Here is a 22,688-nt window from a genome sequence, read left to right on the forward strand (position 1 = left end):
TCTCTCTCTCTCTCTCTCTCTCTCTCTCTCTCACTCCCTGTCTCTTTGCCCTCTTATATTTCCCACTCCTACACCATTTCTCTGACTCTTCCTTCCTCTTCTCAATCTGCTGCTCCACATTTGCATACCTCTCTTGCTTCATTTACACTTCCTCTCTCTCTCTCTCTCTCTCTCTCTTCCTCCCTCTCCCGGTGTCCCTCGTCTCTCCCCCCTCTTCTGCCTTCTTCCCCCCCCCCTTTCTCTCCCCTCTTCCTAATCTCTGTCCGTCCACGCTCCCTCCCTCAATCCCTCGCCTCCCTTCATCTCCCCCCTCTCCTCTCTCCCCTCTCGCTCGCCCTCCAGAGCCCTTCAGCGCGGATGTGTGGGTGATGATGTTCGTGATGCTGTTGCTGGTGTCAGCAATGGCTGTGTTTATATTCGAGTACCTCAGCCCTGTGGGCTACAACCGCTGTCTGGCTGACGGCAGAGGTGAGAGGCTCCACACACACACACACACACACACACACACACACACACACACACACACACACACACACACACACACACGCAGGCACACTACCTGCACTTGTTTGAGGATTTAGATGTAAATGGATGCATTCTCTCCTCCGCTCTCGTCTCCGCTGCCTCCCTCGTCCCTCACTCTTTCGGCTCTGAACACCAGATGGGAGGGCACGCTCAGGTTGAATTCACCAGAGAAATTATACTCTTGCAACATGTGCTGAGAGCGACGTGTTACTTTGGAATTAAAGTTAGACTTTTCAGCGCTCCGCAAGCAAATCGGCTTTGCAGGGAAATGTACAGTAACGCGCCCCAGATTTTGTGAAAGGCAGCAGAGCGTTTACAGTGAGTGTCTGCCAACACAGATTGCTCATATATGAACGCAGGCAAGGCCAAGCATCAAGATGAAGATGGAATATTGGAGAGGTCAACAATGGTGTGAAGCACAAGATGAATCAGCTTTTAAAATATGCAAAATAAACCAAATCCTGAGAATGGTACGGCCCAGATACCCACCCTCCTCCCAGCAAGCAAAAGTCCTTGATTATAAAAGGCACTCAAACATACAGTGTTACTGGCGAAATGAAGTTAAAGTATGAAAAGTCGGGGCTGGTTGTGGGATGATTAATTGGAGAGGGATGAAGGGAGAACAAAGTCATGTTTTAGGAATTTGGACTGAATCATTTTCATCACATTCCTCTGAGCTTAAACCAGGCAGCAATAACACTTAATCAAACCATGTTTGGTAAAGCAGATTACTAGATCGGTAACAGGGTTGTCTTTTATTCAGCAGTGGATCTGAAAATCACACATCCGACCGTAGCAGATGCCTCTGATAACACTTTGCCCCTTTCTCCCCGGCATCAAACTGCCATTTGCACTGATAAATCACTGAATGAAGAGAGAAACCTGCATGCTGGTGGCTCACACACACTCCCAGCACCAGCACCCCCCCCAGAGTCCGGTCGCCTGTTGGCGTTCATGTTCTGGCATTTTTGCACGATTGTGATTTTTCAGAATAGCGTGTGAATGGGTGGACGTTAGGCGGCCAACTCGAACGTCCTGGATGGGAGATAATAGCCAGCATATGAAAGCCGTGGAGCGGTTTTGGCGACGGAAGCGTCCCGATGGTGGAATCCAAATGAAATCAAGTGCCATTTGTCCACCAGCTTCCAGCCTTCACACGGGGAGTAAAACATGAGATGCTTCATCTTTGCCGGTGAAGTCAGGAAATTCCAAAGTGTCAGGGAACATGGCGGAGGATTGGATGATTCTCCAACAAGCGCGGCCACAGCTCTGCAGGTTAAAGGTTTCTCCCTGAGAATGCACAAACTTTTCTGTGCACAAAGGATGGCAGACACGGGCGTCCACATAGAGAGCAGCCTTCCTCGCTGACCCACTGACTTCCTTCTCCTCCTCCTCCTGCACGCCGCTCTCTTTTGATCATTCAGGTGCCTCTCACATATTTCCATATTTCCCAAAATCACATGTCAGCTCCGACAGCGAGGGGCTAGTTCTGTGTTAGATCTCCCCCAGCCAAAAAAGACAAGAAACAGAAAAAAAAATCAATGTCTTCCCACAACTCTATCTGTGATGTATCTATAAATATACACTCTTTTTTCCCTTCCTCTCATCCTTCATCATGTTCTGGAGAAGATGTACTCCTCCCTAAAGCACTGTTGTTCTTCTGTGTGCGCCTCCTTGTTCTCACCGTTCGCCGCGCGGTGGGAGTTTGGTATCACGAAGAGTGCAGATCGAAGTTTGGGCTCAAAGGATTCCGACGCAATACTGTGTCAACGGCCCGACTGCAGATTTGTAGAGTCCCTGCCCGGCTCAATTAACCAAGTTTCTTCACAAACTTCACAAAGGAGATATCTGGCATCGATGAAGTCGGTTTGTCCGCGAACAAAAGCGCCATACAACAATACACACACACACACACACACTCACTGTCGCTCGTTCTCTCACACACACCCACACACGCATTATGAACCAACTGCTTCCCGAGCATAATGGCTGGAATGAACCAGCTCCCTGCCAGCTCATGGATGAGTCCAACCAACACAGTTCCCTAACTTATCCCGAAAAAGATATATTTTAATGTGTGGTGCATATATATATATATATATATATATATATATATATATATATATATATATATATATATATATATATATATATATAGCCTGAACTAGCGTGCTCACTTCTCCAACTAAGCACACAACAAGGGGCAGCTGAGGCTGATGAGAACGCCATTAGGTTTGCAGGCATTTGGTCATAAACCATATTATTGGAAATTGAATATTTGAGTGATCGCCAGTGTTATTACAATTCCTCCTGAGGCAAACATTTCATGCCAATTCCAATAAGAAATGAGGTTTGGTTCTGCTAAAGGAAATGAGTGCTCAGCTGGAGACGCACCTGTAGAAGCAGAACTGTGTCTCTGAACCGGTTTGGTAACCGGAGCGGATCTGTGTTTCTTCCAGAGCCTCACGGCCCGTCGTTCACCATCGGTAAGGCCATCTGGCTGCTGTGGGGTCTGGTCTTTAACAACTCTGTGCCTGTGCAGAACCCCAAAGGCACCACCAGTAAGATCATGGTGTCTGTGTGGGCCTTCTTCGCTGTCATCTTCCTGGCCTCCTACACTGCCAACCTGGCAGCTTTCATGATCCAGGAGGAGTATGTGGACCAGGTAACCGGTCTCTCAGACAAAAAGGTAAGATCGGAGGTTTCCTTTTGATGCCGTGCCAGCCTGTCTTCTCTTTCTCACCGGTACATTGAATTTAATTAAGACGATGCTTTACATGTCCCGGTGTAGTTCCAGAGTCCAAACGACTTCTCGCCTCCGTTTCGGTTCGGCACCGTCCCAAACGGGAGTACGGAGAGAAACATAAGGAACAACTATCCGGAAATGCACGGCTACATGACAAAGTTCCACCAGAGAAACGTCAACGAGGCTCTGCAGAGTCTGAAGGCCGGGTGAGGAGCTAAAGTGGCTCGTTTATTTTCACTCTGAACCCATCCATCCATCCAACCATTATCTGTAACCGTTTAAACCGTTCAGGGTCGCGGGGGGCTGGAGTCGGTCCCAGCTGACATTGAGCCAAGGCGGGGGGGGGGGGGGGGGGGGAGGTTGGGAGGGATTGACACGTAGAGACAAGCAACCAATCACACTCACATTTCTCTGTAAAACCACACTAACGAAAAGATTGTCATATTTAGATGAATATTAAGGATCACATTTATATTTGAAACTTAAAGGTTAGGTGATTCTATTCAGACACACTTTTTATCATATTAATTGAAATCTTTGGAACATATCGATAGCAATGAATTGAAGAAATGCTCTGATAAAATTTTAAAAAAATGTCATCTGTGGCCGTAGCAGGACAGTTAAAACCCCGTCCAATCAAAAAGGTCAGCAGAAATGTCTGTCAGTGCTTACTTCCTGATTGGCACTCGTTCTGGGGGAGCGACGTTGAACAGAGGTCTGAAGGAAGGGGGCGGGACTTTCTGGTTTGGTGATGCGTTCAAAGGCAAAGTTTCTGTGTTTCTTCCAACAACATTTAACTCCTCAACCTTTACGTCCCAATTTCACCAAACGGTAAATGGTCTCGTAAACATCTGTTATGTCAGCAGAGAATGAAAAGCAAGTGAATTATGGGTAAAATAGTTCCTGTTCATGTCTTCCCTTCACGTAAACATATAGTAGCTGAGCAACTCCAACAATAACTCCCCCTCTTCCATCGCCCGTCCGTGTGCCAGCTCCAGCCGTTGGCAAACCAAGTGGAAGTCTATTACACTTATCAGCAGCTTAGTGCTATTTAGCAGGTTAATTGGAATGTTGTAGCTGTGATGTCTGACTCCTAAGTGCTAATTAATTGTAAACCCTATCTCTCTCTCTCTCTCTCTCTCTCTCTCTGTCTCTCTCTCTCCCGTCTCTCCCTCTCGTTCTTTTTCATTAGCAAACTAGACGCGTTCATTTACGACGCGGCCGTCCTGAATTACATGGCCGGCAGGGACGAGGGCTGCAAGCTGGTGACCATCGGCAGCGGCTACATCTTCGCCACCACGGGCTACGGCATCGCCATCCAGAAGGAGTCGCTGTGGAAGAGGCACGTGGACCTGGCCATCCTGCAGCTCTTTGGAGACGGTGAGACGGCGTGCTGCTGGTCTATTCATGGGCGGTGCAGTTTAATGCAGGCAGCCGGGGCTCCGTCACGCGTGCAGCAGCGCTGATATGACGGCTCGTAAATAAGAACTCAGGAATGCATGAGTTAGTCACCGAGATGATGCAACATTTTCCTTGGGAAGGAACACAACTTCTCATTAACAGCCTTGAAGCATTGATGGATAAGTCCGCTTTATTTCCACCAGCTTCATGGCTTAACATCGCCAAAACCCAGAAACACACCTCTTCCTGCGGCCGCAGTTTCGCTGATTAATTGGCTCTGCAAGTCAAATGTTCATGTAATGCCACTCACACATACATCACCGACCGGCAGCAAAGGTAAGACAGTGCTGCTTGGACTGTAACTTGAGATTTAGCTGCACCGTGGGGCCCCTGTGCTTTATGGTCATGGCCCTCTTTTATGGGGGAGCGTCCGAGCTCTCCGGGGCCTCTTCTTCTGAAACGCCTCATTCCTGTCGGCTCTGGCTGGAACGTTAATGAGTCCAAACGAGCAGCGAATGAAATGAAAGTTCCTAACCTGTGCAGTACGGGCTTCATCATAAACAAGTCAAAATGGCTGAGGCAACAGCTGCTCGCTCAGCTCAGCGACTCCCACCGTCTGATTCCACAATGTCCCCTTTTCATACGGAGTGTAACGGAGGTTTGATGTGTGTGTTGTTTAGCGGTTGGTTTGGGCGCCGCCCAGCGCTTTGCGAGCATCCCGAGGCCTCCATCCTCCGGGGCCCGCTATAGTGCGTCCCAGTTAGGGGTGCCAGCATCGCTCCTGGTGTATTTCAACGGCGCGTGTGCATGAATGCACGCGCACGTGAATGTGGGTCAGGCCTCTGAAACTGTGTGTGTGTGTTTGTGTGTGTGTGTGTGTGTGTGAGTGTGTGTGTGTGTGTGTGTGTGTGTGAGAGAGAGAGAGATTTAAAGAGAGATTCGGACTATTTATTTAGGTTAATTTTGATCAACCTACATAAACTTCACTAGCAGGATTGTTGCTTTATTGATTATTAGTTTATCTTTCAAATGTAAGGTTAGTGTGTGTGTGTGTGTGTGTGTGTGTGTGTGTGTGTGTGTGTGTGTGTGTGTGTGTGGCCCCTCTCAGGATTTCAATGTCACATTGCCACGTCTCACCATCCCCTCTCCTCCTGGTGGCCTAGAAAGTGATCAGACTCACATGGAGGCCCCGGTGGTCTGGTACGAGGGCCGGATGGTAACAAATGCGCCACAGCTGTGGTGAGAAAGAAACAGCAGTGGTTATGATTGGTGATTCTCTGATTGGCTGTTGGCTGTTTTGGAGTCATTTACAGAACCTGTTGAGTTCAATGACCGTTTGACCGCGAAACCAATGAAAGACCTGTTGCATCACTTCAGAGAAGTTGTTCTCAGTTTAAAAATGCACTTCTGTGTTTTAAGTTATCAGATTAAGGAAAGTGACCATAATGAACGGGGGGAAGTGTGTTTTATGTGTTTGTGGGCATATTCTGTATAAAAAAACACTTTGATGTTATACCCAGGAAGAATTCTTAGTGCCTAATTTACAGCGATAGTTAACCGGAGTTAAGTCAAGTGCCGTATAATCCCATTATTTACGGCCAATATCTCCAAAACTAGGCAGCAGACTTTTGTGACAAATGGCGCTACATGTAAAAGAGTTCTTCTAGATTTTGGGGTGACGTGTCCCTTTTAATTATCAAATGTTTGCATGAAGCTGCTGAAATAGATTTGACTTCGTCTGACTGTGATGACCTGGATTTGTTGCGCCCCCTCACCGTGTTTGTGCTCACTTTCCACTGTCAGCTGGCCTAGTTGTTCTGTAGTTGTCGCTGTAAAACACCATTTCTACCACCACTGCTGAACAAAAACACAAAAAACAAATGACAAACAAACACAGTGACATTCAGAAACATGTTTACTTCAATAATAACCTGAAATCAATGCGTTAATAAGCTCCTGTCATACAAACGCCGGTGTCGTACGGCTGCAAAACGTTGCCTCTCTCAGTCAGTTTCTCAGCAGATGTAGAGTAGTGGCTGGTGTGTGTGTGTGTGTGTGTGTGTGTGTGTGTGTGTGTGTGTGTGTGTGTGTGTGTGTGTGTGTGTGTAGTTTGTATGCTGCGGAGCGTCTTGTTGATGCTCAGAGGCCAACCAGTGCTACGGTGCAAGAGCGGCGACATCGGCTGAATGTATGATTAATTAAGCGACGCCTGTCCTGACACAGTCGGCTTTAATAGAGAACAGCTCGTGATGAGACAGAAGGTGACCCACAAAAGAGACCAGAAGCTCACACACACACACACACGCACACACACACACACACACAGTGTGGAAGATAGAAACACACGATTAGTAACTAGTGTCATTAGCGTGTGACCGATGGCGTGTGTTCGTCTCATCCTGTGGAAATTCAAGGCTGTATTTCACTTCTAACTCCCATGACCCCCCCCCCCCCCCTTCCTGCCATCTTCCCTCCTCTCTTCATCTGTTGCATCATCTCTCCATCCCTCGTGTCCTCCAATACCCATCCTGTTATTACATCATATCCCTCCAATCCCCTTTATATTTTACATTCCTTCCCACTTTTTTTCACAACCTTTTCTTTATTTCAATTCCCAAACGAAACATAAAAAAACTTCTCCACATGTCGTCATCATGCCCCTACCCTCCATCTCGTCTCCTTTTCTGTCCCTCCCTTCCTCGCCTCCATCCCACCTCCTTCTGGCCTTCCTCCCTCCTCCCCCCCCAGGTGAGATGGAGGAGCTGGAGTCCCTGTGGCTGACGGGGATCTGCCACCACGAGAAGAACGAGGTCATGTCCAGCCAGCTGGACGTGGACAACATGGCCGGCGTCTTCTACATGCTCGGCGCCGCCATGGCGCTGTCGCTCATCACCTTCATCTGCGAGCACTGGTTCTACTGGCAGCTGCGCTTCTGCTTCATGGGCGTCTGCTCCGGCCAGCCCGGCTTCGTCTTCTCCATCAGCAGGGTGAGACATGGCGGTCACGGGGAAATGGGCTCCGGCTTTAAAGCTGAAAACGTTTGTCCGGATGAAGTAATAACATCATAAATGTATCCATCTGGACAGCAACACAGGATATTTAGCCCCGTTGGAGTAAAGTCTGTTCAAGCATCAAATCAAGCATAAGCTCCGTAGTATCACAAATATTGCAGCGGCTGATATAAATAAACCTTTAAATGTTTTAAAATGAGACGATGTGACTTTTGAAATGGAGAAGAACACGTTCTTCCTCTCATAAATGAGAAGGTGCATTCAGAAGGAATGAAACCCTCTCACTCAGTCTGCTATGATAAACACATGAGGAGTTAAATACAATAAATAGCATGATGGTGCAGCCAACGTCACACTCTCTCACCAGGATCCTCTTCTATAGCAACGCTTCCAAACCGTTTATGTTTCTCCAATTAAGTGCAGCGTCAGCGACTCCTCCCCGCCTGTAAAGTGACCTTCGTCACGCGTTCATTCAGCGCTACATCGTCAGCATCACTGTCTCTAATGTCTCTGCTTTATTCCCCGAGACGTTAGAGACGCTAAAAAACCAGCGTGTCACCAAACCCTCCCATCCAAACTGATACCAGAGCTCTCTTTTTTTAACCTTTTTCCGATTGGTTAGGCCCGCCTGGCGTCTGTGGGCTGAATATTTACAAAATGTTGAGCCAAAATCAATACTTCACTCAACAAAAATCAGCCACGGACCCAGCGAGGGTAGATTACCGGATCCCGGGAGAGCAAAGTCACCCCGAGGTATTTGATTTGCATTCCAATTGTTTTGACATGGCTTGGGTGTAATTCACTGTGTGCCTCTGAAGGTGAACCGCTGCAGGCTGAACCACGTGGCTAATTTACAGCAGAGAGCCACACACTGCCCCCCCCTAACACACACACACACACACACACACACACACACACACATTTGATATGCTGCTGTTGCCGCCGCCGCCGCTTGTGCCAAGAAAGCTACGGCTACAGAGAAAACAAAACCCCCAGCATAACATTTTCCCCTCGCTGCTCTAATATTACGCTCCGGTGCCCGACTTTGATTATTTTCTATGGTGTTAATTTAACGTCGCCTTGTTTACGCTGGCGTGTGTTTGCGTGGAAGCGGCATGAAATATTAGTTTGCTAAAATGCCAGTCGACGTCTCGTTTCCAGAGACAGGCTGCTTGCTGTTGCTTTTTATTATTACATCATTAGAATTAGTGCGGGGACTGGATCTGAAAGCAATTATGCTTTGTGTAACATCCAGTTATTGCTCCCATTTACAGAAATTACTTCTGTCTTCTGCCACGACGTGACGACGTAAATGATGGCCGCCGGATGATTCAGTATGTTAAAATATTCAGGGGAAATATTCATGGAGCGTTAATTTGCATATGTATGTTGGGCGTTGCGAGACAACAGTGGAAATGAGGGTTTATTATCTTTCCACAATCCGTGGCCACAGCCTCGTCTCCTTCTCGTTTACTCGAGGGTTTTCTCTCCAGTCTTGGCCGTTTCTCCGTGTCTTCCCCCGCCCCTCGCTCCGCCACTCAGATTGATTCCGCTTTTTTAATTTCACAGCATAATCCAATAAACTTTATTGTTATTGCGGCAATTAACATTTAAGCTCGGCGGCGTAAAAAATGAGACATCTGTCACGGTCGGCGTGAGTCACGTGGTTTTCGGTCACGGCTTCGTGGTCGCTTTGCGTTCCCTCCCTCCCTCCCTCCCCCCGGCTACCTGCTCCTCCAGGCCCCACCAGCAACACTGACACAAATTAATTATGGCCATTTAAAAAGCCTCTAATGACTTCAGAACAGTAAATGCATTAGGGGTTTAATCACTCCTACTTTCCACAGCCCTCATGTCACATCATAGCGAGGTTCATTTGCATTTAGCACCTTCTACTTCCACCACATGGCGAGTTCGGAGCTGCACTGTACAGTATATGCCAGCCTACATAGGGGGCGGCTAGTCATTCGTTGATTTCCTGCCTCTCTGTTCCAGTGTAATCACTTATAGATTTTGCTGTGATCCCCCGGTGGATTGAACATTCTTCGGAGCCCTCGGGCCACAGTTATTGCTCTTCACACATCCTGCCCAAAGAACCAGCTACTGTAGCGCCGGGCAGGCAGCAATCTGCCAACTGTTACTTTATGTGGGCATGTGGAGTCGACCAAATCTGCTGTTGAATACGAAGCAGCACTCACTTTGTTAAACGCCCCAGATTTCATGCACTTCAGTTTTAACTTCTTGCCGCCTAACTGTGTGTGTGCTGAGAGGAAGAAGAGCTTAAAACACACACACACACAAATATTCACCCTGCGCTCGCTGTCATCATCGCTCGATGCGACACAACCTGGCTGACTGCGGAGGTCGAAACTTAAAGGGGGAAGATCATCCTGAGATAAAGGGAGACGCTGCTGGGAAAGCGAGCCCGAAATGGGACGTTGTTACATAGATAGTCACGGGAGGGAAGTCGTGACAGGTTCGGTGTTCGAGACAATAAAAGAAGAAAAACAAAAGATATGAAGTGATGACAAATTATATAAACAGGCAGATGGAAAAAAAACAGAAACACGGATGAGACGGCGAAGGACCAGATAAACATTGAAAGATGGTTCTAAGCGGGGAAATAAAACCCTGAAATATCACGCAGGTGGGCGAGCACACTTGTCCTCCACTCCAAGATCCCCTTCTTTCTGTAATACATGTACGAGTCCCCTTGTATTCATGTTAACCTCTCTTGGGTTTCAGCCGTTGTCAGGCTTAACATACTTGGCTGCTAACAGACTGTGAAATTGAAAGAAGTAATAACCTATAAAAGCGGGATGAGGGATGAAGGCCTTTTTGGTGCAATGCAGGCGCCGTCCATGTAGCTAATTAACTAGCAGAAACGAGCGGCGAGGGAGAGGAGAGCTGAGGGTCAACGACTCGTATTAGCGGATGAAAGGAGGAGGTGGGGAAGAGTCATAGCTTAACAGCAGAGAGGATTTGACAGCCAGCTGACCCCTAGCCTTGTCTCGACCCCCGGTGGCAAGCAGGACGGAGGTCAGCTGATCTCTGCTCTCTCCGGCAGTCGCCAAAAAGCGTCCCTTTTATTTCCGTAGTCGTCTGCAGACGTCCAGAAAAACAGAGCAAAATCATTGTTTGGAATTGATCCGATCCTTTACCGTCCCCATCTGTCACGGCTGGTTTGCTCTCCTCTGCGCATCCATTTTTATCTGACTATTGTATCGTACATCACTGAATGCAAATGGAGCAGTTTATCTTTCTGTCACCGCGACGCTCGGCCGCCGTCTCCTTGGCTTGGCCTTTTCTCTTGGCGGCGGGGATGGCGGCGCCGGCCTGAGCAGCAGTAGAACTAAGGTGTTTAATAACTGCCGGAGGATATTGTTCAGCTGAATTCTAATCACATTGATTAGAGGTATTGACCAGCGGGACCCAGGAGGCTTTTACAGGCCCTTTGCCTTTATCAATCATCCAGCACGCCGCTACACTGTCCTCTCTGAATCTTCATACTGTACTCCTTTATCTCACACCCGCTGATACACAACAAGCTAGTCTGTAAATTACATGGAACATCTGTTCTTTTTATCGTACGCTGTTTATTGACGGCATCAGCAGAAAGAGCTGTGTTCAATTTACGTCATCTACAAAACGGGGTCGGGATGCCGTGCAGCTGCAGTCTCATGTTTCAACTTAGAATACAATATGAGTGAACTGACCAAACGTCTCTCCTCCCCCCACACAGGGCATCTACAGCTGTATCCACGGAGTGCAGATCGAGGAGAAGAGCAGCTCGGCGTTGAACTCCCCGTCGGCCACCATGAACAACACCCACTCCAACATTATGCGCCTCTTACGCACCGCCAAAAACATGGCCTCCCTGTCGGGGGTGAACGGCTCGCCACACAGCGCCCTGGACTTCATCCGCCGCGAGTCCTCCGTCTACGACATCTCCGAACACCGGCGCAGCTTGGCGGGCCACTCGGACTGCAAGACGCCGTACCTGCCGGAAGACAACATGTTCAGCGACTACATCAGCGAGGTGGAGAGGACGTTCGGCAACCTCCACCTGAAGGACAGTAACCTGTACCAGGACCACTACCTGCACCACCACGGCTCACAACTGGGGCTCAGCGGACCGCCTCCCAACAGGCCCCAAAGTCTGGGCAGCGCTAGTTCCCTGGAGGGGGGCATGTTCGACTGTGACAGCCTGGGTGGAGGGGTGGCTCCTATCTTCACCACCCAGCCCTGCTCGGCACTGACCCACAGGAACATGAGCAAGTTCGACCTCCTCTCTGGACAGACTCCTCCCCCAAGTCAGGGCTTCAAGGGGGGCCTGCCAGACCTGTACGGGAAGTTCTCCTTCAAGGGAGGCGCCTCCAGTTCCACGTTCATCCCCGGGCATGGCTACTGTGGAGGGAGAGGAGACGACGATGGGAATATACGGTCGGACGTCTCCGACATTTCCACGCACACAGTAACTTATGGAAACCTGGAGGGGAACGCCAAGAAACGCAAACAGTACCGCGATAGCCTGAAGAAGAGGCCGGCCTCTGCCAAGTCCAGACGGGAGCTGGACGAGATCGAGCTGGGCTACAGGAGGAAACCCTACCACATCAGCCACCACCACTACCACGGCCACCGCTCTACCTCCCCACCGCTGTTACCCGCTGAACGGAAGAGAGGAGGAGGAGGAGGTGGAGGAGGTGGAGGAGGGAACAACGACGGCAATTCCTATCTCTTCAGAGAAAAGGAGAGCGTCAGGGATTTTTATTTGGACCAGTTTCGGCCCAAAGAGGGCGTCCCTCAGTGGGAGCATGTGGACCTGACGGAGGGCCCTGGGAGCAGAGATGGAGGAGTGGGGGCCTGCACCACCCTGGTTCCAGTGGATGACTTTCTTAAGAGCAAACCCAAAAAGGCCGATGCAAAGAGCGTGGGAGGATCTGGGCTGGCAGGGGGAGAGTGGGAGTGCAGGAACTGCCGGGCTAGCGGGGGAGGAGTGGGCAAGCAGATGTCCATGCACGGAGGAGGGGGTGGCGGTGGGTACGGTGGTGGTATGAGCTGCGGGTCCTCGGCAGGCGGAGGCAACAGCCGCCCCAGCTCTGCGACCTGCATGCGCTGCGAGGGCTGTAAAAAGACAGGAAACCTCTACGACATCAGCGAGGACAACAACCACCTCTTGGAACAGATGGGGGGAGTTAAAGGTGGGGGAGGAGGAGGAGGTATGGGCGCAGGCCCTCAGCCTCAATCTCAGGGCCAGCAGAGGAGGAAGGGTGGAGGCTTCGGCAAACCACTGAGGCGGCAGCACTCCTATGACGCATTCGTCGACCTTCAGAAAGAGGAGTCAGGTGGGATGGGAAGCTTGATGGGCCTCGGAGGCGGCGGAGGGATGGGTGGTGCTGGTATGGGAGGGATGCTGCCCCCACCCAGGAGCGTTAGCTTGAAGGAGAAAGAACGCTACATGGAGGGCACCAGCCCCTTCGCACACATATTCGAGCGTCACGGAGGCTCGGAGAGAGAGAGGGAAAGAGACAGGGACCCGTTGTTTTACGGAGGCGAGGGCCGGAAAGGACCCGGCTCACCGTTCGGCCTGTTCAGAGGCGGCGAGGGCCTCCACCGCCGCTCCATCGGAGAGAGAGACATGAGGGACAGGGACAGGTCTTTGATGGAAGGAGGTGGCGGGGGAGGGTTCTCTTTATCCAAATCTCTTTACCCTGACAGGGTAAACCAAAACCCCTTTATACCCACCTTTGGCGATGACCAGTGCCTGATGCACGGAGCCAAACAATATTACATGAAAAAGCAACAGCAGCAGCAACAAGTTGCCAAAAACAGCCGAAGTGACTTCAGGAGCCAGATGAGCACGACGTCATATCTGCCGGCGTCCGCCACGGCCGGGGTGATGTCCAACGTGACCCCCCGGTTCCCGAAGGAGCTCAGCCTCGGTGGGATGAACCACCACGGCTCCATGCTGGGGGTCGGCCCCCCGCGCCCCTTCAACGGAAGCAATGGCCATGTGTACGAGAAACTCTCCAGCATTGAGTCTGACGTGTGAGAGCAAAAAAAAAAGCAGGGGAGGAGGCGCGGACGATGGCGAGGGAGGAGGAGGGGAGGAAGAGAGACGTGTAGTGTCAGGAGATCAGGGATGATTTTAAAGACACTGTCCACACACTGCAACCCGAGCCCATATTGGGACAGCACGGTGAGGGGAGAGGGGAGAGCTAGAGACTGGGACGTTGAAAAACAAGAGAAAAGGGAAAATCTTGATATTGCAACAACAACAAAAACACCTGAGGAGGTGTGTGATATTAACCCTCTCTCAGCAACGGCCAAAGCTACAGTACTTTAATGTCCTCACACAGTCGACCAACGTTCCCCTCACACTCAACTCCAACTCCACCGTTTCCTCCCAAGTCAAAGTACTTGGTTGTTATCGCAAAGGAGGCGACACCTCGCCTGGGTTTGCTATTGGACGGGCGAGCCGGGTGCGATGTGACGGCCGCCTGAGAGCTCCCGCTGAGGGAGCCAACTGCCCATCTGCCCCTGTGTCACCGCAGAAAGGAGACATTGTCACGGTTACCAGACCGCCGACACAGGAGACGACTGGGAGACAGCCCGGCCTGTCCGTCTCCTCTCCGTCCTGCACTCTTCTCCCCTCTCTCCTCCTCCTCCTCATCCCGACGCCAAAAGAGCTGATCTTGTTTGCTATGAGAAATACAATCATGAATGATAATAAGATATTCTTATAGAACAGAAAACAGGGTATAAGAACAACAATAATCTTGATAACATTGTGAATAACAAAGATGTTAGTGCTGATTACGATAACACTGCTTATGATATCACTTAAGTTTTTCTAGTTTTTTCTGTTCTGTTGGTATAAGTCACTACTGTTTTAGTGTCTGTAGTGCGTCCTGTCGGCCCGAGTGGCGACAGGAAGGTTGTTCTGAGTTCAACCAACAAGCCAGAAAGACTGAGTCCTTAACTCCTTTTGTTTCTGAGTTCTGTAGAATATTTGACTCCATGCTCATACGTTTATTTGCTCCTTGTGGAAGAACAGGATCTGGAAGACACATTTAAAGCAGATCCTTATTTGATGTTTCAAGACATTACGAATCAAGTGCACACACACACACTCACACACACACACACACACACACACACACACTTAAACACATGCAGATTTTGTCGGTCTGAACTTGTGTTACTGTGAACGACGCATTTTCGTCCGAAGCCGAAGATACCGAGAGGAAGGACGTGCCTTAATGGTCTCCAGTGGATTTGTCCTCCGGTTCCCACGCGGCCCTCGAGCGCCGGGACGGACCGGCATGCTTTCAGGCTGCTCGCCGTTCTCTCTCACCTTTTATGAGCCAAAACCGCAGTGGAAATGTACCGCAGGCTCCAGACGCTGCAGCCGATGGTTTCGATACAAGTTGGGGATGTTTTATAACTTCGTAAAAATGATTTCGTACGTCGAGTTCGGGCGGCACTTTACGAAAACCTGATGCATTCAGGGCCGACGCGTCTCACTTCACAACACGGCAGCCTTTAGACCACTTGTTTTATTCAGGTTACAGTCACCGGGCGCTCACTTTTTTTCGGCCTCTCTCACCGGTATCTGGCGGCCGGAGAGGCGCACGCGGAAAGCTTTGTTTGTACATTGTGTGTGATTAATATATGCACTGTCGTTTTGACTTTGGCGAAAATGCAACAAAAGGCGTAGGAGGAGTGTCGTCGCCCCGCGGCAGTGACGCCGATGGAGGACGTGCATTTGAGAGAGCGCCTCTTAAACACTGGCGGAGGCGTCCGGAAGGCGGCCATGTTGCGAGAGCTTTCCGGGGCCTTTTCCTTTGACTGATGTAGATAGTCCTTTTAGCTGGAGAGGCCTCATTTATTGCACAGGACCTTTTACTCCGTGTAGGTTCAGGCACTCATGCCTTATCATCCCATCCTCCCCAGCCCCACCCCCCCCCCCCCCCACCCCACCCCACAGACACACACCCAGAGCCGTCTGACGATGACTCATCATATTACTGTACAGAATAAAGAAGCCTCTATTAGTTATTTAAAGGTTTGATCTTCGATTAGCTGGCGGTGTCAGGAATTCAAGGGCTGCGGGAGATTGTGCCGGAGTGTGTAGAGTGGGATCTTTGTCATTGTGGACCCGAATGGAAATGCACCAATGGAAAAGGTTGGCGTGTGCGTGTGTGCGTGTGTGCGTGCGTGTGTGCGTGTGTGTGTGTGTGTGTGTGTGTGTGTGTGTGTGTGTGTGTGTGTGTGTGTGTGTGTGTGTGTGTGTGTGTGTGTATGTATGTATGTGTGTGTGTGTGTGTGTGTGTGTGTGTGTGTGTGTGTGTGTGTGTGTGTGTGTGGAGGGAAGCAAATCACAATTGAATGATAACGGCTGCCCCCCCTCCCTCCCCTCTAACCTGCTGATAACTATAAGTTCAGCCGCCTCACCCCCCTCCCCCCTCCCCCCCTCGCTCCACCGATAACACCGTCAAAGTGAGACTGATCGAGTTAGCCTTAAATCAAACCGATCCATCCCCCCACCCCCCCTCCCCCCCCCTCCACGACTCTCCTGACAAATAGATTGGAATCTCTGGAATTTTTATACGCACACATTTTTGAAAGTTCAGGTCAACCATTATCAGCGAGACGGTATAAGGAGGAGAACAGGAAACGAGGAGGAAATAAGAAGTAGCAGAAGAGAGACTCGGGAGTGGGCATCAATCAGTGTCAGCATTTGTACGTTCAATCTTTTTCCTTGTAAATAAATAATATATTTCAAAGTCTTTTCACTTTGTACAGTAAACAGACAGACAGGATGTAACTTTCAATATGTTTTACAGCGATTTAAGAAATAAACAAAACCACAATAAAAACTCATAAAAACCCCAAAAAAACATGTGAAGAAAAAAAAAATATGCAAAAATATAGTTAAGACACACATATTACTAATCATAAGTGATACAATTGAACCTCTTTTTCTTTAAGTCTCATGTTTACTTAATTATGATAGTTTACCAATCAGTATACTGATTATGTTAAGGATTATGCTTTTTCTCATATTTTCACTGAAGTGTTGGAAATCGAGGCTCATTTACTGTAGGTGTAGACGTTTGGTGATAAAAGGGGGAAGTTTAGTTTTAGGAGTCTTTGCTAAGTTTCCCTTGAATTGTGTTAGATTCTCTCTTTTTAAGGTAAGCTCTTCTTCATGCTTTTTGAGATAAATCCAATTATCTGCGCATTTATGGAATACAATATTAAGTGTATACATAGATGACATTTGCGTATAGAGGCAGTATATTGTGATCCTTCATTTTTAAGCAGCGATCCTTGTTAAAATCTGACAAGATATTTGTGTTTTTGTTGCCCGTTTTTTTTCTTTTCTTTTCTTTTTCTAACCTGGGCTCTAACGGTGATTGCACACAGAATTTAGAGCCATCGTCGGCCCGGCCTATCCCGGATATAATACATCACTGTGCTAACGGATACACACTCTTAAACACACACACACACACACACACACACACAAGACGTTTCCCAGTTGATGTTGTTAACATTGCTGAGGATTTCGCCGCACTATTGTGCAGAACCGAGAGCGTAGTGCAGTTTCATCTTATTGAGAATCCATTTAAAGGCGAAATGCATTTGTGCAACCCCTTATTAAAAGGTGCAACATTTGTTCCGTCATGTCTCATTTCATGTCGAGATTTGCTTCAGGGGAATCAACTGCTGTTTGCTATCCTTCAGCTCGCATATTACCAAACTGTGTTATTTGACAGCTGGAAACCCTTAAAAGCTTTGGATACTCATTTATATTTGTGCAACTTTGTGCACTGCTTGTGTTTCAGTTTGAGAGGGAGGGGTTATCATTTGTAATTTGTTGTGTACATACAGTCAGAAAATGATTTCCCCCACTCTTCTTCAGCGTGCTACTGATTCCAATAAGTTTCTATAATCCGTCCCGGCCCTGAGAGAGAAATTCATCTCTCTTCTGTTTTTCTCCTCAACTGCTTTCATGTCCACAGGGTTGATTGAAAAGTGAAAAATGTGTCCGCGTGCACGTTGATTCTGTCAGGTTTGCATATTTTTCATACAAGCCGCCGCGTCCATTCCCCTCATTTGCAATAAACAGGATGACCTAACTGTACACTGTATGTGCCAATCCATCACTCCCTTCCACCTGTTGTTTTCATGCATTGGACGGGCGAGCTAGGACCGGCGACGAGGAAGTCGAGGTGCACCTGACACTGTGGTCAACATGCTATCATCAGGCCTTCACCGCCTCCAGCTGCTCTGCAGCCACGCAGAGGAAGCACGGCTCGCCACAGAGTCTTTTATTTCCCCAAATCTGGTTCCCCGGGCTCACTTCTCTGCAGACGGGCACGCCACCACGCCATTTGTTCCAACAACACAAAAAAGGGGTTCGCGTAGAGAAACACTGTGTCACATTTTTACAACGCAAGCAATGAGCTGTGGCAAGTTAGTGGGGCTGGGACATCCTGAAGGCGGAGGATGTAAATATCAGCTGTCAGAGATGCTGACACATGGGACCAAATAAGAGCATGAGGCGGTCAGCTACAGGGATCCATGTACCGGTTAAACTGACTCGTGAAAAACCTGTTTTTGTCTTTTGGATTCGACATCAATATTTCTAACATTATGTTGCTGATCAAGGTTATTTTTGTTGTTTTCTTTTAATCAACACATGCCGATAGGAAGAATTATACTGTGATATTCTGATTGATTTGTTGTGAAGGTCCATGTGATTTAGTTGCTTATCATTTTCCAATTCACTCTTTGCAGAACTTTGTTTGCTCATATTTTACAGTTCTATCTGCGTGTACATGTATTAATATGTATTGATATTGCTTTATATTGATGCATACAAGATTTTCTATTAAATTGTGTACAGTTTTGTTTGTTGATATTGCTATTTTCCATTGTCATCACGCGCATACAGTTAAGACTGGGTTGCTTTACCTGAATGAAAGATGACATAAGGGGTTGCTACTAAATGTATTTCACAAAGTGAACACGCGTCTTCACTGAAACTGCATAGCCTGATTCAATTTTCTGTGGGTTGACAAAAATGTAACATATGAATAGTATCAATTGTATACATAATGATATACATAATATTATTCTTGGCCATTCTTTTCTCTTTTTGTGGCCCTTTTCTTTGAAATAATCCCCGAAATTTTTACACCATACGAACAGAAAACGACACAAAAACAAATAATTGTACAGGTTGTGTAAATACTGAATATCGGGGGAAACATTTACCTTGTTTGTTTGTTTTATTTTGTTCATTTTTTTTCTATGGAAACAAAGTAATCTCAATAAGAAAATTAACCACGTCATGACAAAATTGCAAAAAAACAAAACAAAAACATCATTAAGGTACTTCTAATAAGGATAATACTGATATCTACAATTATAAGTGCTCAAATAAGACTATTCTTTCTCTTTGTACATGATGAACAAAATGAAGTGTTGAGTATTAATAATAAAAAACTAAGTTTCACGCATATGGCACGGAGTCTTTTCTTTAAGCTTTTTTTTGTGTTTAGGCCTGAATTTTCACACACACACACACACACACACACACACATTAATTCATGTGCTGGTGTACCATTGAGTGGCAGGATTTCCTGGGAGGGATCGGCCATATGGTGACTGTTTGGTGGGCTGGTTGGGTCTGGGGCCGCCCCCCCCTCAACGACCAACACTGCTGCTGGCGCTCCACACAGCCTTGTCTGATGCCGTCCAGCCCCCTCAGGGTTCTCTCAGGCTGCTCTCTCAGCCCCCCCAATACACACACACACACACACACACACATATACACACCATCGCTGCTCCTGCTGGACTGTGCAGTAAACCTGTTTGACACCTGCTGTGTATTTAAATTGAAAAGGGGGGTACAAAACTGAACTGGCACTCATTTCACGTCACACTACAATGATTTCTACATGTGTTCATCCAGAAGATATCAACACTGAGGGTGAATTTCACAAAGCACAATCATTACCTGAGGTCGGGGAAGCGGGACAGATTGAAAAATCTGGTTGATGACATTGAGAAGGGCGTTTATCATCCAGCAGCAGACTCCAACGTTGTTGGCTTGCCAATAGTGTCATTTTGTTTGGTCCCTTGTGCAAATGTATTTAAATGTGTGAATAATAAGCAGGAGAGTACAGGCACGACATCCCAGAGAAAATCAAAGCTCAAATCATATGCATGTACCTCGGTTACTCGGTTACTCGCGTCTTAAGCTCTTTTTCAGCAGTGTGCGTTTAAAACACTCAAAAACACCAGCGTCTCGCCAAGATTGAATTATGATGCTTCGTTGGAAAGTCCTATTTAATATGGAGATGTGTGATTAGATGTGATTACATCTCGCATTACAAAAGCACCTCGCATCCAAAACCTGCTTGGTGTTTTCACTGTGGTGCAGCTGGGCTTTTGTAGTCTGTAAATTTAACATTTTGACATTTTAACAAGCGGATCTTTTCCAGAGTGACTTAAAGACGCAGGAGTAGGAGTTTTACTGCCCCATAGAACAAAATGGCATGATGGGGTTGTTGATCAATACCAATGACTCAACATTGACTTTGTCAGGTGCTTTCAGAGACTCCCGACCCGCATTCTCAGCTGGACAAAGATGGAGGATTGGTGCTCAAGCCCAGAAAGCAAAGCAGTGTTATTTTGCTTCGCGACAAAGGGATGCATTCATATGAATGGCCAGCAGGGGGAGACTCCTCTGGTTGAAAGAAGAAGCCAGGTTATATAGAAGTCTTTATTATCTCATTAAACATTGTGAACACAGGTTCATGGTTCCATTTAGAGTATTATAAAAGTGGGGTATGCTTTAGGGCGGGGCTACCTCGTGACTGACACCATGGTGACCTGTCAATCAGGATACAGGTGTAGCCATGAACATTTTTGGGTGTTGTCTCTGCCTGTTCAGCTTGACATTAGCAGGAATTACAGATGCTATCCAAGCTAGCTAATGCTAGCTTAAGCTGGTTATTTAGCGTTAGCTAGGCTAATACAACATCTTGACTCGATCCATCTAGTAGATGTTGAGATTTTTCAAGGAAGTGAAAACTTTGTCAGGGGATTACAAAAGTCATTAGGGGAGCATCCTCTGGGGAACACGAATGTCTCAAACTTTTCTGGCAATCAGAAATTTCAGTCTGGACCAAAGACTTGAAAAACATTGAAAGCATTTAGTTGGATAAGAGGGAAGCTGACAGGAGTTTAGAAAAGACTCCCAAACTAGGGAAGATGAGATGAAGTTGCTGGACCGTCTCCCTCCACAGACCAGAGTGTTCCTGGAAGTTCAAAGACATGACGGCGAACTTGCTGACAGAAGCAAACTCTCCAAACACACTCAGACTTTGCAGTGTTGAACGGTGCTAACTAGCTTAGCATCCACTCTGTATGCTAAATATCTGACCTGCTCTCACCTCTATGCCTGCACTCAGCAGCCCGCCTGTCTCCCCGCCTCCACCCAGCTATGGTGACACCCACCTCCTCATCCATCATCCCTGGTACCCCCCACCTCACCCCACTCCGAGCTCACATTAATTTTTCAGTCACCCCGGCGAGCAAGACTTATTAAATTATTGATGGATGGAGTGAGGTGTGATGGGGGGAAGGATGAGATATATCAGTTAGATAGTGATTCACATGTGAGGACGCACACCGCCTTAGATGTGAAATACCGATAAGTGCGCTACAGTGTGCACTGTCAAGGATTAGCTTAATGAAATACGGGGGGTTTGAGAACTGGACAGTGTGACCGTCTGAGCAGAAGTCCGACAGCGTATCTGAAGGCCGAAACGTCGGGCAGCTCTAATTCAGCAGCCGAGGCGTAACCTTGCTCTCTCTGGCCCGTCACTCCTCCCTCTTCTCCCAGCTTCCACCTTCCACTCACCAACGCTCGCCTTCCATCGCCTCTGTCGCTCCCCTCCTCTCTTTCACTCTTTGTCCCACTCTTACTCCCTCTCTCTCCAATGCCTCCATATATTGTGCGTCAGCTTGAATTATTAGGACGGAGGGAGAGGTGGTGGCGGGGCATCGCGGTAATAAAAGAAAGAGGGGCCCGTGAGTTATGGATGAGAGTTCACTGGATTATGGAGAATGAAGGGTGTGGGGGGGAGAAAGAGGGGTAAAAAGGACAGATGACAGAGGGACTACAGTACATCCATGAGTCCAATAAAGCAAGCGTCACCTTCAGTCATATGACTTATTTATCCTTGAAACTGACCTCAGAAGACTCATTTGTTTGCAGGATCGCACCGTTGCAACACAGCTCTGCTCTACGTCCTGTCCCTTCTCTTTCTACTCTTTATGAAGCACCTGCATTTTAACAATGAACAGTTACCTAGCAACAGGGTATATATGATATCAAGAGAGAGAGAGAGAGAGAGAGAAGCAATTGCGGCAGTGATGAAATGTAAAGTGTATTATTTACAGTAATATTGCTGCATACCAATAATACATTTAGACCTAATTGGCACGTTTGGTCTAAGAGGAGGCAGTTGACTTGTCCTGACTACGCTGGACTCCACACGCTACGAACAAACTGTTCCTTGAGATTTGGCTGAACACTGCTTGCGAGTGTGTGTGTGTGTGTGTGTGTGTGTGTGTGTGTGTGTGTGTGTGTGTGTGTGTGGGCACTGAGCTCAGAACATCAGCCTCTGATTTCACACAGCAGCTGGACAGTCAGCACACCAACATTCACGATGAATGCAGCGTGAGGAAGATGAATGTGATCAATACACATATGAAGCGTATAGACTCATGGTTCAGGGGGTGGCCGCTTTTTTTTTCATGACGCAGCATTCGAAGAGCGACACAGTAAATACTGGACTTTGGCAAGCGTTGAGGTTGGCACCGTTTCCCCACCTGACCTCTAAATGTCCTGTTTGGCACTGGCAGCCTCCCATCATATCGACACAGGAGTGAACTCTTACAGGCAATGGAAGTCGAGC

At 47.9% G+C, this 22,688-nt stretch overlaps 2 protein-coding genes across 2 annotated transcripts in view; one reads left to right on the top strand and one right to left on the bottom strand.

Annotated features, from left to right (window-relative positions):
* The window catches only part of grin2ba (glutamate receptor, ionotropic, N-methyl D-aspartate 2B-a), a 95,948-nt gene extending 81,327 nt beyond the window's left edge, over window positions 1–14,621 (top strand). Inside the window, exons 12-17 of the mRNA XM_084037498.1 lie at window positions 343–468; window positions 2,985–3,214; window positions 3,317–3,477; window positions 4,464–4,651; window positions 7,421–7,659; window positions 11,426–14,621. Coding sequence (XP_083893624.1) covers window positions 343–468; window positions 2,985–3,214; window positions 3,317–3,477; window positions 4,464–4,651; window positions 7,421–7,659; window positions 11,426–13,735 — 3,254 coding nt within the window. The 3' untranslated portion in view covers window positions 13,736–14,621. The remainder of the gene's footprint in view (window positions 1–342; window positions 469–2,984; window positions 3,215–3,316; window positions 3,478–4,463; window positions 4,652–7,420; window positions 7,660–11,425) is intronic.
* LOC311031311 (epithelial membrane protein 1) overlaps window positions 1–22,688 on the bottom strand; it is a 155,200-nt gene that overhangs the window by 101,792 nt on the left and 30,720 nt on the right. The window lies entirely within an intron of this gene.

This window comes from Eutrigla gurnardus (assembly GCF_963514095.1).
Source record: "Eutrigla gurnardus genome assembly, chromosome: 20".
NCBI classification, from domain to species: domain Eukaryota; kingdom Metazoa; phylum Chordata; class Actinopteri; order Perciformes; family Triglidae; genus Eutrigla; species Eutrigla gurnardus.